We start from the raw sequence: 18,161 nt of genomic DNA, 5'->3' as shown, positions 1-18,161 counted from the left end.
TACAGCCGCTAGGTAGGCCCCAGCTAATCCCCTGCATCCAGACTTGTTGAGCTCTGCATCTGGTACAATGTCTACAATGGGCAGAACCCAATCCCCGGCTCTATAAGGCTGGGGCTGCTGTAAAATGCAGAAGCCATGTGAAGTGAAGCAGGGACTGGAATATAAGAAGACTCCTTTACGTAGCCAGCTGATCCATTGCCAATTTTTCCATTGGACTGCTTTAATATGAAAGGGATGCAAAATTCACTCCAGTCATCTGCAGAGAAATCTGAGTTTATAGTCAAGTGGAGCCTTTGTTGTTAGGGTCCCTCTGTTGGCAAGAACCAATAATGCTGGCTACACGCTCAGCCCCACCCCTCATTTCTTTGGTACTACATTTGAGTTGAGACTGAGGTTGTTGTTCATGACTTCTCTGTGCCTCACTTTACCCAGCGGTAACTACATCAATTATTCTAGTATCAGCCAAATGAAGGAGGCTGTTTAAGGTCTTCTTCTGTAGTGCAGAGTGAGGGTATTCTGCCTTCCTTTGGAAAAACTGGAGGGAGGGCCATGTTTGAGAGAGGATGTGGAAATAACTGGTTTGTTTGATTAGGCCAACTTGTTAACAGGTTCCTCAGCTCCAATCCTGCAAGCCCTCTACTCCGCTCTCCCTTTCAACTTCCAATCCACGGTGCGTGGGAGACTTCTGCAATCAGGTGGTTCTTGAGCAAACTTTGTTTCCAGTCAGAATAGAGCAATGGCAAACCAGAAAGGCGATAACTGTGTAGAACCTTTCATCTGAGGATTGCAAAGTGCTCTACAACATGAATTATTGCCCTGAAAGGATAGAGAAGCCGTCTTTCCTCCAATTTGCAGATGGGGAAATGGACTTGCCCAAGGTCACACAGTGAGCTAGTGGTAGACCTGGAGGCAGAATCCATGATTAAGATTTTCCAGCAGTAACTAGTGATTTATGGGGTACTCAACTGGGGAAACACCTGAAGGGGGCCTGGCATTCGGAAGGTGGCAGCTCAGCAAGTTAGGCCTCCAAAATCAATACTCACTTGAGAATATTGGCCAAGACATCGGGATGCAGAGTCATGCCACTCCAATCTGAATGAAATAGAACCTGCTTTAAGTTCCTGGGGACTCCTCAGAATTGAAAGGAAAAGCGGGGAAGCTGGGAAGACAACAGCAACAAATTTTGTTTTTGTTGCTTCCATAAACCAGGTCTATAAGACGGACTCATCTGAAAATAGATTGGGGCCGGGGGTCTGGTATGGTACATGATAATTAGGTCCCGGGGAAGCCAAGGCCCTAAGCAGTTTGTGGGCCAAGGAATGTTTGCCTCTTGCACTGCAGTGAAATGAGCCATAAGCACCCCCTGGAAACCTGTTCAATTTTGGTATGTCTACATTGCAATGAGATACCCACAGAGAGCCCCGATGAGTCCAAAAGGGAGACTTAATGTGTTACCACTGCATTCCCCCAACCTTTCCCCACCAATAGATATTGGTGTCACTTCTAGCCTATTTGCCCCTTTCCTCTATTCGGCCGTAAGGCCTTGCCTACCAGGGTGGATAAAAATCAATGAGAAAAAACATTTTTTTTTAAATTAATTTAAATCTGATTTTTTTTATAAAATGCTTTTTGAGGAAAAAAACTTATCTTTAGATATTTCATCAGGGAATAGAGATTATAAATTCTATAGTATGAGACAATATATTCATGTCATGTTTAAGGAAAGTTTTGTAAATGAGTTCCAATAGTTCATGGATTAGGGACCCAATCTTATGGGGTTACAGGGGCTTCTGTATAGATTATTTAGGTTAATCTTTCTGTCTACCCAATGGGACTCAGTGCTCAGTCTAGAAGATACCATCAGAGATGCTTAGTTTTGCAGTTCTCAAACTGTGGATGTGTCTCTCCAGAGGTAACATGCTTGTTAACAGCAAAAATGTTTTTAAATAAATATCTATATAGAGGTGAGAAATAACAGACCTCAACTCTGTTGTCCCTCTGCAATTTTGTGTACACAGCGTCAACCCCTTACCTCTCTCTAAAAGTGCAAAGTTTCAAAAGGGTGGAATAGATCTGGACAAGGAGAAGTCTGGAGCTAAATGTGAGAAGCGAAGGACATATGCTTGTTTTGTTAAAATATTACATGTTTGCTGTTGAAGAAAAAAATCCAGAATACTTAACATTGTTTTAGTTAACTAAAACAATTTCAATGTCTGTCTGGTGATGTTCTCTTCCTAATTCATCATGGCAAGAAAATCCTCCAAATATTAATGATTAACCTGTTGAATTGGAGATATTTGTGAAGTCATTGGGAGGTGAACTATCTGCTTCAATTACCTTTGGTAAATGAACTAACCAAACAAACATTCATTTTCTGATATAGCTGTAAAACTAACCTGAAAAGTTTTCAAAATAAATCACTGTTTAAAAATGTATAATGTGTACCTTCTAAAAATGAAACCTACATCTATCTCCGAGTTGTGAAAAATATGTATTAAGGTTATAACAACCAACAAGAATGCACTTTTATGTAGAAAACCATGATTAAACAGAGTCTTCCTGACTAGTGATTTAAATCAAATCCATCCTGCTACACTACAGAAATAACCATGTTGTAAACATGTCTCTGTGGACAGAATTAATAACTCTGTTAGGGAACAATGCTTTAACTTAGGTAACTAACACAGTTAATATTTATTCTGTCCACGCACGCAAGGGAAAAACAAGTTTAACATGGTTATCTGTGTAGAGGAGACAGGCCTTTAACCTCCTGTTTGCTCTCAGTGACTATTGAAGTGCTGTGTCTTACTCTAACCTTCTCTCTATCCATACTATTCACAGCTACTACTGCAAAATGATGTTTCCCCTTCCAGCCTCCTCGCTAGGCAGCCCAATGCTTCCTCATCTGTCAGGTGTGGCTTACTTCCTCTGCAAGATGAGCCTTTTGAAAAGCATCTGAATTTAGTTCTTAGCCCGTTCCCAGAGCCCAGAATTACTGGTCAGATTCAACCCAACTGGTTGCTACCTCCAGTTTTAAAGGAAACTTGATGCATTGAGATTCTGGTGTGAAGACTAAAACACCTCTCCCCATCCCAGCTTCCTCTTATTTAAGTTGAGCTCCCCCCACATCCCCCAACCGCACTTTCACAAATCATGTCAAAAACCCACATATTTAAATGGAGTTTAAAGACAGCCTGAGTTTCATCTTTTCCCCTCATTATACAGACGTGCTGCTCTGTTCCCAGTCAGAGAGATTCAGAAAGAGCTGCAGGATGTCTTAGAGAGAGACTTCAGAGGCAAGGGGAAGCCTTTGTGATAAATGCCCCAGGGCCATTTGAAAGCAGTTGCCTGAACTTCTTGACCCAGCAGGATTGAGTAGGTGGAGTGGGTGGGAGACTAGTTATGTAGGCTACCTGCGTGCCCCTGAATTTCACTGAACTGACACGGTTAGATTTGGAGGTCGGCAACATTCAGCCAGGCCATCTCCTCAGCTAAGCAGGGTTAGATCAACCTTTTTTAGTGATATCCCACCAAACGGCATCCTCCATGTGCCATGACCTCGCATGTGTAATGTGTCCAAGGTCACGCTGTGCGGAGAGCACCATTTTGTTCTACATGTTTGGGAGCGGATGGAATCATCCCGCGGCCTGGATCCAGCCCCCAGGCTGCCAGTTAGTCCCACTTTTTTTGTAAATTTTGGAGCAATGCCGTGTGTGCGTTGCCTAAATAGGTGGGATGCCACTGGGTACCTTTGGTCTGCTAGATTGAAGAGTCCATTATCAACTATTGGTTCCCTTTGTAGCTACTTTGATTAAAAGAAAAGGAGTACTTGGGGCACCTTAGAGACTAACCAATTTATTTGAGCATGAGCTTTCGTGAGCTACAGCTCACTTCATCGATGAAGTGAGCTGTAGCTCACGAAAGCTCATGCTCAAATAAATTGGTTAGTCTCTAAGGTGCCCCAAGTACTCTTTTTCTTTTTGCAAATACAGACTAACACGGCTGTTACTCTGAAACCTACTTTGATTAAGTCACCATTTAATCTTCTCTTTGTTAAACTAAATACATGAAGCTCCCTGAGCCTATCACTATAAGGCATGTGCTCTAATCCTTTCATCGTTCTTATGGCTCTTTGAACGCTCTCCAATTTATCATGAATTTTGGGCACCAGAACTGGGCACAGTATTCCAGTAGCAGTCGCCAGTAGCAAATGCAGAGGTATTATAACCTCCGCTCTCCCACTCAGTATTCCCCTGTTTATACAACCTGGCCTTTCTAGCCACAGTGTCGCACCTGGAGCTCACGTTCAGCTGAGGATTCCCCAAGTCCCTTTCAGAGTCACTGCTGCCTAGGAATAGAGGCCCCCATCCTAAGTGTGGCTGATGTTTTCCATTCCCAGATGTACGACTTTAAATTTGTTTGTATTAAAGCAGTGCAACATTAGCCAGGTGTGTGTTCTCTGGCGATGGATAAGGAAGGGAGATGGTGCTCACAAAGCCACCTTTAACCTAATGAGATTCTAGAAAAGGTCAGAGTCAGCAGCTGGCCCTTGTGTGGGAATAATCGTCGTCAATATAAAATATCTGAAATTGAGCCATCAGCCAGTACACTGTGAAATAGTCACTTGAACCCATGCTAAACGTAAGAGCTATAGAATAAACAATGGCTACAACACTGAACATGGAGGTTAGTAGTAAAAGTTGCACTTGTATAGTGCTTTTCAGCCAAGGCTCCCAAAACACTTCACAGACATTTATGACGACTCCCAGCACCCTGGGGGAGGTAGGTGAAACGTACTATCCCATTTTACAGACGGGAAGTGGGAGCACAGAGAGGTTAGTGACTTGGCAGGTTGCATGGCAGGTCAGCGGCAGAGTTAAGAATACTAGGGCTCTGAGCACCATGCTTTTGCTACTAGACCACACTCACCCCTTTCTAAACAGGTGATGTGAATATTCGGTCTTCCTCTCAGGGTGACATATAATTATTCAGACCCACAGACTTTAAGGTCAGAAGGGACCATCATGATCCTCTCCTGCACATTGCAGGTCACAGAACCTCACCCACCCACTCCTGGCATAGACCCCTAAGCTGTGGCTGAGTTACTGAAGTCCTCAAATCATGGTTTAAAGACTTCAAGTTACAGAGAATCAACCATTCACACTAGTTTAAACCAACAAGTGACCCATGCTGCAGAGGAAGGTGAAAACTCCCAGGTCTCTGCTAATGGGATCCAGTGGGAAAATTCCTTCCCAACCCCAAATATTGTGATCAGTTAGATCCTGAGCATGTGGGCAAGACCCACCAGCCAGACACCTGGGAAAGAATTCTCTGTAGTAACTCAGAGCTCTCCCCATCTAGTGTCACGTCACCGGCCGTTGGAGGTATTTGCTGCTAGCAGTCGCCGGTCAGCCACATGCCCATTGTAGGCCATCTCATCACATCATCCCCGTCATAAACTTTTCAAGCGCAATCTTGAAGCCAGTGAGGTTTTTTGCCCCCACTGCTCCCCTTGGATGTTTGAACTCCCATTGACTTCCGTGGGAGCAGACTTAGGGAGTTACACAAGGGCTGAGTTGAACCAATGAAGAGTCAAACTCACGATTGATTCCAGGGAGGTTCGATATTCAAAGCCTGAGTACAGGCCATCAAACCATCACTTGTGGATAATAATAAAGCTTTAGAAATCAGTTTGTGTAACTAACAGATTGCGTTATTAGTCTATTGTAGCAGCTCACGCTGAAGAGCCCAGACTCTATAGTCTACATGTCCAGGTGATGCATTTGCTGGGAAGGCCTTCAATTTCACAGCCAAGCTTGGGTGAGATTCTGTTTAGTTCACAGTGCGACAGACAAACATGCTCTCTCAGAGCAGATAGGTTGAATTGGCCCACGCAGATCCACAAAAGACAAAATGTTTTAATTCTCCTGTGCTGTCAGGTATTCCCCTAGCAAGCAGTATTACAGGAGATGACTAATCCAACGCAGCCAAGTAATAAGAGGCTATTCCACTGCATAATTTCCTTTGCAGAGTTGTTACCAAAATCTCAGCTGACCTGGTGAGGTTGTGTGACATCAACCAGCTCCCTTCCAGGATCAGCTGTGGCATTCAGATGTTTGAAGTTGTAATACTCAGCTGTTTTAAGTACAAATAGAAACTGAAAATATTATGCTCTTCCAATATTTAGCCAAGCCCCTGAATGGAAGTTGGCTTTAATCTCTCTCCCTATCAATTTTTACTTCTTCCTTGTAACAAACATTTTAAAAGGAACAATGAGGAAAAAAAAATACCTTTAGACTCTAGGAAACAATTCAGCATTGCCAAGGAAGGGGGGGCCTATTAGATCGGACTTCTCGGACCAGTCTGTCAGATGTTTCTTTTCTAAAGTGGAACTCATTGCTTTTCCTGTTTGCCTCCCACCACGCGCGCGCACACGCGCGCACACACCTATCTAGCTTAGTGGTTGGTGGGTGTGTGTGTGTTCCCAGCCAGATGGTTAGCCTGCCACAGATCTATGCTCTACATGTTTAGTGAGAAAGATGGCTCAGGGATTAATGGGATTTAGCATCCCTCTCTTCCAAACTGGTAGTTCGAGCCCAGGGCATTGGTGATGTAAAGTCCTCACTAACAATGGATAAAAATCACACACACACCCCGGAAGCCAGGATACTTTCTGCACCTTTGGAGGAGTCCCTGTCCCTCTCTCTCCCCACAATAGAATCAGACTCTCCAATTACGTGAGGTGAGGGATAGTGTAGTGGCCTGCTAGACATGGGGACCTGAAAGCACTTATTCCTTGTGAACGGGATTTTCAAAGGAGCAGCCTATAACTCTTATAGGCATGTTGAAAATCACAACCTAACAGGATAGTACAGTGGTAACTAAACATCAGTGACTATTTACCTATACAATAGGGCAAGGCTGTCAGATTTTAGTTAGGCAGGTAAAGGAGCTCTGCTCCAGGAGCGAGCGAGTGGCTGTGAATAATGCATTACAGGCATTTAGAGGTACCTTTTCAAAACATCCGACGCTCAGCTTCCCTTTTTTGCACTGCAAAATGAATTGCAGATGCAAGTCCCGAGAACTTACCCCTCTGACTACCCCGTGTGTAAGGTGGTAGGTGGTGCTATGTTGCGAATAGTGGCAGCAGTGGGCACTCCTACGTAGCCATGTATAACGCACTAATCGCTGTGGTATCAGAGTGCTGTGAGAAGTACAACTTCATTACTGCTTGGGGCCTCTGTGACAGACTGACAACTGCCAGAGCCCATGTTAGAGTGGGGGTTAACTCTGATAAGTGCAGGTTCTTTTTGTGTGTTTTTTCACTGCACTGCTATTTACCATAAAAATAAAGTAGGTTTGCATAGGAAGTGCTGTGTGTGTGGTACCTTATATCTGTAGCAATTACACTGTTAATGGTCTCTGAAGAGAGAGCCTGCCAGCAAGTGTCCTTGGTCAGCCTGCCTGTGCTGAGACTAACACAGTGAGCACTGTGCGCCTGGAAATACCCCAGTCAGAAGGGGGAGACGTGGGTCTCTACCCAAAAGGGCAACGGCTGGGGAGCTGGAAGCCGAAGAGGGGGTGTCATAAATATAAAGGGAAGGGTAAACACCTTTAAATCCCTCTTGGCCAGAGGAAAAACCCTTTCACCTGTAAAGGGTTAAGAAGCTAGGATAACCTCGCTGGCACCTGACCAAAATGACCAATGAGGAGACAAGAGACTTTCAAAGCTTGGGGGGGACAAAGGCTCTCTCTGTCTGTGCGATGCTTTTGCCGGGGACAGAACAGGAATGGAGTCTTAGAACTTAGTAAGTAATCTAGCTAGATGTGTGTTAGATTCTGTTTTGTTTAAATGGCTGATAAAATAAGCTGTGCTGGAGGGAATGTATATTCCTGTTTTTGTGTCTTTTTGTAACTTAAGGTTTTGCCTAGAGGGATTCTCTATATTTTGAATCTGATTACCCTGTAAGGTATTTACCATCCTGATTTTACGGAGGTGATTCTTTTATTTTTTCTTCTATTAAAATTCTTCTTTTAAGAACCTGATTGCTTTTTCATTGTTCTTAAGATCCAAGGGTTTGGGTCTGTGTTCACCTATGCAAATTGGTGAGGATTTTTAATCAAGCCTTCCCCAGGAAAGGGGGTGTAGGGTTTGGGGAGAATTTTGGGGGTGCCCTTGATGGACCGCTGAGGCGGAAATAGAGGTGTCGTTGCTCTGAAATGTGACAGCATCTACAACATGGAAGTATTTCTGTGGACCACTTAGGCACGCTGTGCATGACAGAGAGCCCGTAAGTCTCATGCCACAATAGACAGGTTGTGGCATGGCCTGGACAGTTTGTTCCAAACATACACATACTGCTAAACCACACAGAGCTCCACTGTTGACTTGAATCAGCTGCCTTCATACCTTGAATCAAAATTACAACCTACTGAATCAGATGCCTCTCCTACTAAACCCCCCGCTCTATTAAGTTTCTGGCCTGACTCGTTCAAGCCGATCGTCCATTTCACGAAGTGTTCTTAGAACAGAGTGTAATCACCGACCGTGATAAATTAAATCATAGACTGAAACCCTCAGGCTTGAAACCAACCAGATCAGCTTTGTGAGAATTGCTTTCTGTGTGGCATAACACAGAGCCGAGCATGGCAAGTGCTAACTCTAGGGGACAGATTGTCTTGCAAGGTCGCCAATGTGACCAGAGCAGTAAGCATAAATTATTGAAAATAAAGATAGCACAGGCTGTGTCTGTAAGAGAGTGTAATATTTTGTATTTACTATACACAGCCCCTGTCTTCAGAGGATCTCCAAGTTTTCCTGACCTATTACAACAGGGAGGGAAGCAGTATTAAAACCTGGGCAGTTAGACCAGAGACTGGTAATGGGACCTGTCAAGAGATGCATTTCTAATGTGCCCATCACTGGTGCAGATGAAGATACCGAACCTTTCGCCTCTAGGGTGCTAGTCTGAATCCTGATTGGGTCAGCATAGACCCTCTCGTGACTGTGCGGGTGGCATACGTGAGGCAAGTTGGATGGTTTCAGTCAAGTTTCCACCTCAACAGGTGTCCCATAACTGGCACAGTCAGAGAAGCCAAAATTACAACGGGACATGGAGACTGAACTGCCCTCTCTTCGAGGAGCAATGAGGTTGACAGGTAAAGCTGCATGAGGGAAGCTTGGACTTGGTCTGACAACAGGGTTCAACCATCCAGCACCCTTATGACAGCAATTAAAATCCACACTTTAAAAAGTAGCCCAGCAGACACAAACCCACCATTATAGTAGGAAAATGTACTCAAGCATGTGAGCACAATGGCTGTAGTCCACAGAGGATACGTCCTAGGACTGAATGCAGCCAACTAAAGTTTGCCTTGGGCTCTGCGTTTTAAAAGCAGTAGGTTCTGGGTTGTAGCGATAAACTGATGGCTGTCGTGTATAAAACCAGTACCTGTGATGTCTTACAGTATTGCTTTCAGGACAGCAAATTTACATTAGAAATGGTGAAAAGCAGAGGGTGGTTAAAAGGACAAATAAGAGAATAAAAAAAAAAAGTGCCACACACAGGAGACAGCTGTCCATTTGATGCCTTTCATGTGCATCGAATTCACTAAAAATGAGACCACAGGTAACTTCTGTACCCTGAAGGAGGAATGTATTATTACAAAGATACTACTTATGTACAGCATGGTCTGGATAAATCCTCTACACCGGCCTGCACTTTTCTCGCATCAGAATATAGTTTCATTCTAATCTTTGTAATGACACATTCTCAAGTGCTTTCCATAAGGAGATGGAAAAGATGCTACCGGTCACCTTTTCATTGTCTTGAGTTCGAGTTAATGATCATTAGCCTTCTCCCTCTGCACAGCTTCCAGGACCTCTGCTTAGTGTCAGAGAAAAGAGTCAAAGCAAAAACACTTAGCAGTTTGTGCTGCTGTGTCTGCTGTGAAAGTGTTGCAGGCTTTTACCATTACAGCCCACTGTGTGTGTGATCAGCAGTCCAATGCCTTGTGTCTCATTCTCAGCTGAGGAGAAGCGGCATCAAGCAAATCTTTTACAGTGACAAGTTGCAGACTGTCATTCTGCCTCCACGCTGCATTTTCCATGCACGACACTGTTCTTCCCCAGACAGCGTGCGTGGGTGTGCACACGTCGCCATGCTAACCGTCACTTAAATGACTAAGTGGTGGCATGAATTGCAAACAGCATGATGTCTCGGGTTCACACAGCACTGGAGGACACCACTATTCTCTACTCCTATCTGTTACCTTATCGCATACAGCCTCGCGTGTGTCAGGGCTGCTCAAGCGTGTGATCTTATTCTTCCGTGCTGCAGCCTACAGAGCAGGGGTTCTTAATTGATTGACCATTGTGGGCCGCATCCACACAATGCATATACACCTGTATGGCCCTGAGGCGGTCACATGGGCCGCAGCTGTGTGCTGATTGGGTTGAGAACCACCGCTACAGCGGCTGAGCCATAACGCAGCTGAAACTAAGGGTATGTCTACACTCCCCGCGTTACAGCGCGGCTGCGGCAGCGCTGTGACGTGGGCCGTGGAGACACGCTTCATCGCCGGGGGAGAGCTCGCCTGGTCATTTAAAAAACAAAAAACCCACCTTGAGGTGGTAGCTGGTCCGTGGCTCTAAGTTCCAGCTTTCGCTCTCGCTCTCCTTGTGGTCCAGGGCTGCTAGGCATCCATCCAGAGCAAGAAACAAACCAGCAAAGGAGGACTGAAATGTCACCGTTTTGCCCCTTCAGATCTACTTTAGGAACCTTCATTAGTGCTACGTGTCTGGGCTTAGGCCTAATTAAGCTGCTTGTAATGGAGCACACTGCTAGGAACCAGGAGAAAAGGTCAGGTCGAGTCGAGGGGGCTGCTATCAAATCGCTGCGTGAAGCGGCACGCGGTTTTCCACAGTCTGCGGAGGCGTCCCAAACTGCTCAGCTCTGGTTCTTGGTTAAAGTAAGGAATTGTGCAGACAAGGAGAGAATAGATGAAACCAGCTGGTTTATAGCACGCAGCCATCACCCCTTTAGTGGGCAGGAGATTGTGTTTATGGTACACACACACACACACACACACACACACACACACACACACTTCAGAACACTCTCACTGAGGTCACTGACAGCGCCTAAATCCGGAGCAACAGTTGCCTTCAGTGGTTTGAAGGGGAGCGTGCTAGCTAGGCAAATACTGGAGCTTGGCAACTGGTCCATTTCACTTGGCCCCAAGGATAGCAACGCACAAGGGTGCTTGCCTAGTTCTAGGGATGCGTAATAGGCGAGTGTCAACAAGCAGCATGGAGCCGAAGAACGAAAAGAGCATTAGGAAAAGGGAAATCCCAAATTTTAATCCTGGCTCTGCCACTGATTTCCTAAATGGCCTTGGACAGTCGCTTTGATTTTATGCTGTGCAGGTTCTCCACTGCTACTGATCTCCTTCAAAAGGGGAGTGGAAGGGATGTGTTTGTACCACGATCCTTCTATGAAAGATGGGCAGATGGACCTTTTGTTTGCACCTACTGTTATAATCAGCAGATTCAGAGAGAAAGAGTTAGACCTGGTCTACGCAGTTTTTATACTGGTACGGCTCTTGCTGAGTGGGGAGGGAAGAGTGATATACCTGTACAACTCCCACAGCTATACAGGAATAAAAGGTACCTTATACCCCTGTAGCTCATTCCCCTTCCTATATAGGAATAAGTTACATGAACAATTAACTTAATACACTTTCAAAGCAGATTATAGACTACATATTAGCCAGTCTGCTTTGAAGAACTGTGTCATGTACGCAGGTCCTTTGAGTGTACCTAAAGGCAGTACGTCTTAACCCTTGTGTAGACAATCCCTGAGGCACATTTGCACCAGTGTAACTCCGCCCACACTAGGAGTTACACTACTGATCTTTACTGACATAGTTTAAGGCTGTGCCTGCACACAAAACGTACACTGTTCTTACTGCTTTCGGAAATTCCTCTGGCTCTGCGGTTGCACACGGTTTTGGAAAGAGCTCGACATTAACAGCACTTCCTCGATTTAAGTGGAAGGAGAGATCCTAGGGACCCCAAGATGTAATAACTGTCAATCTTAAAGAGAATGGCAATGCCTCTTAATAAGAACACAGGACTGTGGGTCAGATCATGGGTGTTTGGGAAGCATGAGCTGATGGGTGTTTGGTCTCATGCCGGTTTTGACTGCACCAACTACAAACATGTCCCCATTTTCACTCTCAGTAAGCAAGCAGTGTTGTCATTTCAGATATTCTTTTTTGTATCACGATTAGCTCTGTCGGTAGGGTAGGGGAACTCAGGACAGTGAGTGCAGCCTTCTGCATCTTCCTGGCTGTTCTCTGTATTGTGACAGGCATCATCAAGTATTAAAATGTTCCTTTTCACTTCTTGGTGTTGAGTTGATATGGTCGAGTTCCCGTGGAAGACAACTTCCAGAAAGTCAATGGCATAAAGGCACATCTAGAATTCTTCCAGTTAGGACTTTGGAAGTGCACCCCCAAAGGCATTGCTGCCCAAAAGGACTATTTACCCAAGTCACAATGAAATGTTTTAATGGAGTTTAGCAAGTTTAGCTGTAGGAGTTTGCATCCTTCTGCTCAGTGAGCTATTGGGGTTCCAACCAACTGATTGGTCAAGTAGCTTTCAGTAATCCCCACTGAGAGACTTTGGTAAGGAACAGACTACACAAAATGTGATGCAGGATGTACATTTTTTCTTAAAGGAGAGAGTTTAATAGGTTCTTCCACACCACCTTAGAAAATCTAGTGTAGTGTTCCCCTGCAAATGCATCATATTGCAAGAGGGCACCCTGGCTTGTGTTGCCAGTGAATTAAACCATTATATTCTTTATCACCAGCAGACCAAGTTACCCCAATGTCTCCTTGAGTAGAAAGGCCCAAACTTCTGCAGCTCTCAGTATCACATCCTGGGCCTAGGAAAGTAAAGATAACGGAGATGGGCTCATTTAAACCCATGGTTTTGAGAGAGTAAACGGAACTAGAGTGGATGCAGTTACTAATTCTTTTACCAAAGGGGGTTCCAGACTGCCTTTCAGTGTTCAGGGTACGTCTACACTGCCAATAAAAGGTATGTTAGTTCACTCAAGTTCAGATAACAGTAAGGACACAGCAGCTTCCCCTGAAGGCTCTCTCAAACGGAGTTCAACAGAGCGGCTGTATAGTCACTGCTATTTTTAACACACATTAGATATCGCAAGTTAAGAACACTCTTTTTTTTTTTTTTTTGGCCCAGTGTGGACACCTTGAGTCATTGTTCACAGTCTAAAAATGCCAGGGAAAGGGTTTACTTCTCCGTTTACACAGCAAGTCATGAACAGAGGCCCTAGGTAATTAAAGAGAAAATGTGAAGCTGGCAACACCAGCAATGCTAATGGTAAATTCAACAAAACTGTTCTTTAGCTCAGAGTATGAGGAAAGTCAGAGCCATATGCACAGCGGGCTGATTTGGTACGATCATTGTGGCAGGTGTGCCAACTTAATTAGCTGTGATTTCTCGAGTGATTAACACTGATAGAACTCCCTCAGTCTCCTAATTCATTAGTGTTAAGGCCTCAGCTACTGATACCCACGGCGGTTAGGTTACCCTAATATAGCTAGATCCTTGCTGCACTTTAAAAGCAAAGTTGATCTGTATAACTCCAATCTGGCAGAGATGCTTATCAGCCTCCACAGGAGCATCATGAGACTAATCTATCTAAAGGTTTTTCTATAGCGTTCATCACCACAGCATCCAAGTCAAAAGATTAATAGTAGTCATTGTTAGTAAACCACTGGAAGTACTAAATTGGAGTCAGGGCATCTAGCTTTTAGGTCTGCCTCTACCATGCCTTTGCTCTGTGCCTCAGTTTCCCCACCTGTAAAACCGAGCAAAGCTTATTCCCTTTGACGAAGGGCTTCGCAATGTATAGATAAGTGCCAAGCGTGAATATTGTCACACAAGCGAGAATTCCTGTTTTTCTGCTCAAATGCTTCATAGTCTTTTTCCATTTTTGAAATTTTAAAAGCAGTTGAACGTTCAGCTCCAGGACCTTGCAAGGGACTCCCAGAAGAAAGCTTCCGTAGGCTTGTAATTGAAACAGGAGGCAGCAACAATCTTTGAATACATTGGTTTTGGCTGCCATCCATTTGCAAGCTTGCACACAAAATCGGATTTGAAAATCCAGGCCTGACAGAGAGGGGTTGCCCTCAGTTACGTATCCTGTTTGAATGAGTCATTGCACTGTCCAGCACACAAGAAGTGATGCTTATTAGCAAAATGATGAGTGTCCATATTAACTGTTTGTCTGTCATTTTGTTTCTCTGCAGCTTGAAAGCTATCCTGGTGGGGACGCCTCAGAACAACACAGTGGATCTCTCTGGCATCCCTCTGACACTGAAGGACTTGGACCGCATCATCTCATACCTCCAGCACAGCTCAGAGCACATCGACAATGTGGAGCTGTGCTTCACGGAGCTGACCGACGAGATGTTCCTTCAACTTCTTCCCATCCTCAGTGCCCTGCCTCACCTCACCACTCTCTCCCTGAACGGCAACAGACTCACCAAAGCAATCCTTCGAGACCTGACAGAAACGCTGAAGGACCCCAAGAAGTTCTCCAGCGTGACGTGGATTGATCTGGGCAACAACGTGGATATCTTTTCTTTGCCGCAGCCCTTTTTGGTCAGCCTCAAGAAACGATGTCCCAAGCAAGGCAACTTGCCAACCATTCTGGAGTTCGGGGAGGGCCAGATGAGTGACTTGGAAAGCCAAGAGGACCTGTGCTCAGCTGATGAAGACGGAAACCAACCTGACAAGATCAACAATGCAGACACCAGACGGCTGCTGACAGAGAGAACAATTGAGGTTGGGACGCTGACAAATAAATGCGACTCTGAGCAGGAAGCTGCTTGTGAGACAGTTCAGACATGATGTTCAGCTGTGTGTCACTTGGCTGGGTACTTTGAAAAGAGACACTTTAAAACTGATACCTCACCTATGAAGGTTCTTATTAAGTGTTGATTTACATGCTCAGATGTAAATGTGCATCTGTACATGTTCAGATGTCTATACAATCAATGCTTTGAGACTTTAGACTGTTGCCCCATCAGTTTCCTCTCATCGTATGAATGTCAACCGATTTTGTTTCATAGAGAACATAAAAATGTGATCAAGTTGTATACTTATATTTTATAAAGCTGGCCAGGTATTTTTAAACCTTAGCAATGAGCTGTGCTTTTTATCTCTCTCTTTAAAAAAAAACAAAACAAAACTATAGCACCAAGGTATCGTAATGCCAGTTCCCTTAAATAGCACAAAAGGAGAGGAAAGCAGCAAACAGAATTTGCCGGAGAGGTCTCTGTTTTGAGATGAGATCATTCTTACTGAATCTAGCAAAATCTTAGTTTTAAAGTTCTCTCTCTTGTAAACAATGGATAAATGGCTGCCTTCCTAAGGAGGACTCTTGCGGAGACCAAATTAAACCTATCCCCACTCTGAACCGCACTGAAGAGTAGCATACTTGGTCAATGACAAAACAACCGGGGAATATTTCTTTGCACCAGCCAGTAAGGATGAAATTCACCTCCTGTGCAGAGAGGTCAGCACAAGGAGAATGTGCCCCGTAAGACCTGTTTTAATTGGAGTATAGTTGTTGGGCTGGGCATATGTACAGGGGTGAATTTCCACTGCAGATACTTGCTCCTTACCACCACCATTTGGAATCTAGAAAGGCTGTCTCACTCTCTGGCCTTACAGGAGTTGGATCAGCAAGACGTCCAGTACTGAGAGCACATTTGGTCTTAGAGTTTGGCTACCACTCCCACTACTGTAAATAACTCCTTTGCTTTCAGTGAAATTACTTGGCGTTTACACCACTGTAACTGGGAGCAGAATTTGGGACCGTCTGCAAAGTTTGAATTCAGGGGTTTGGTTCAGGCCCATCTCTAGTACATGTAAAGGGACAGAGCTGTTCCTAACAAATATTTATTACAATATGGAATGTTTATAGAAGAAAAATGAACAAAAAGTTTTCCTTTGGAAATTTTTTAATACACTGCCATTCCAGGGTGGGCAGGCACAAGCCAACTGACGATACATCAGGCCTGTACCAGTCTTTTAGGTTATTTGACTGTCCCTACTCCCCCCGACCAGAAGTGCTTTGTTTCTAACATTTTTAGAAGAGAAACAGTTTTGAATTTCCAATAGCAAATGGAGATGGGACTTGCACTGCTGGCTTTCAATCTGGATCCTGTCTTCCCCAAAGTTCAGAGGGGTTTGGAGCTGGAATTTGCAGTGAGACCCATCTTTCTAGAGCATTTTAGTACACTTAAAAGGACCAAACCTGATTTCCTGGCATGAAATGTAGCCATTTGGCTTTCTGTTTGTGTCCTGTTATTTGAATAGCTTTAGAGCATCATCTCCTTGGCTCAAGCATGAGTGACAACTCTTTTGGCTTTATCTACAAGTACAAATGCATTCAGAGAGTTTTCAATCTTCCCTTTGGCACTAGCCCCATAACATTGCTACACTATAAGTCTGCTTCCCCTCCACATGCAAGAAAATATCTTATAAGAGATTCTGCTACTCATTTAAATACACCTGGCAAAATTCATTACGATTTGCATGTATCTAACATTTTTCTAACTGCTCATTCTTTTCACCAGGCATAAAAACCTTGCAGTGAATAAACTTTTTCTGTTTGCAGTAAAGGAGCTATCCATAATCAAAATAAATGACAGTGTTTAATAGAGACCTTGTCTTGAGTTTGCATTTATTACAGGCTTCACACTACCGGGACCATAGTTCACAGCAGCAAAGCCCAGCATATCTGCCTCCTTGAAAATATTTCCCCTTTAAAGATACGTGGGTAGGTGTTTTATGAATGCATATCACAGACACTACGGTATTTCTCCACTAAACAAATGGTAGGTAACAATACTACGTCCGGGCTGATTCTGCCCTCTTACAACAGTGTAAACCCAGTGTGAATCTATTGACACCTGCGTAAGAGCACAATTGGACTCTTTGCACCGCCTGCCCAGTGGCAAAGCGCCGCGTCTCGTTTCAACGTGAAATGAGAATGCTTGTCCGAGAAACAGAGAAGCACATTGATCATCACTGGCATTGCACGAACTTACAATACCACTGCTGCATTTGGCCCAGAGTTGTGTTTACTTCACAAGACCACCATGCTGCTGCCGCCAACAGGGGAAGGCTTCAGCAAGCGTTCGCGAATACTGAACCAACCCACTGGCCCGCCCCGTCCTTGTAACAGTGGCAGATTGCGGGTGTTAAATGCATACAACATGCCAGATCCTGTACGAGCGAGCGGTTTCTGTCAGTCGCCTGAGGACACTGCTTCCCCAGCCAGCAAGATTTTTAGTCCTAGCGTTAAAGGCAGAGAAAGCAGCGCTCACGGCCCCAAGCCCCTTGTGAGCCCACCAGGGTGGTTTTTGCCAAGCACGTTTGAGCAGTCGCTGGCCTGTTCCAACTCTACAGGCTAGACACTTTCATTCTAAAAGGATAAATAATACACGTATCCAGCCTTTATGCAGCTAAACGTCAACTGAGTATACACAGGTGCAAAACCAACACAGAACTTGAAGGCAGCCCGGGAAACGTGAACTGCCCATTCACCCTGCTGCGTTAACTCTGAACCATACTGCTAACATCATACGAGCCATGTTTTCAGGGCATTTACATGTACAGTATACCGTGGGTACATGGAGCTGGGATTCCCAGCTCAAGGAGACACTCTCGTGCTGGCTGTCAGCAAGCGAAACAGGCCGAGAAGAGAGTGCAGCTGTGGCCGTGCAAGCAGGCGGACGGGCTAGCCAGCCTGAGTGTGTGTCTATGGTCTTGGACAGGTGTGGCCTCAGGGACCCTAGCACTTCTTGCCATGGCTAGGCTCCATTATTTTTCATGCACTCACTAGGTCAAGCATGTCTCCTTGGGCTGGGCCACACCGTGCCACGCCACACCCCCCATTACTACAATGCTGTGCTCCTTGACGTACCATGCATCCTTCCCCCTCTCTCCCTAAGAGATGCTGAACACAACAGCAATCTTTCTTACTAGAAATCGGGTTTCCACGTAAGGGCCATAGTCCCTCCTTGATCTTTGTGCAAATCGCCCACTATTA

At 44.8% G+C, this 18,161-nt stretch overlaps 1 protein-coding gene across 1 annotated transcript in view; it reads left to right on the top strand.

Annotated features, from left to right (window-relative positions):
- The window catches only part of LRRC75A (leucine rich repeat containing 75A), a 189,968-nt gene extending 174,678 nt beyond the window's left edge, over nt 1-15,290 (top strand). Inside the window, exon 4 of the mRNA XM_074974328.1 lies at nt 14,347-15,290. Within this exon, the coding sequence (XP_074830429.1) occupies nt 14,347-14,950 (604 nt within the window). The 3' untranslated portion in view covers nt 14,951-15,290. The remainder of the gene's footprint in view (nt 1-14,346) is intronic.
- The last annotated feature ends 2,871 nt before the right edge of the window (nt 15,291-18,161 follow it).

Source organism: Natator depressus, chromosome 17 (assembly GCF_965152275.1).
Source record: "Natator depressus isolate rNatDep1 chromosome 17, rNatDep2.hap1, whole genome shotgun sequence".
NCBI lineage: Eukaryota > Metazoa > Chordata > Testudines > Cheloniidae > Natator > Natator depressus.
The sequence above is the reverse complement of the archived record's forward strand: the minus strand, read 5'-3'. Positions and strand labels throughout refer to the sequence as shown.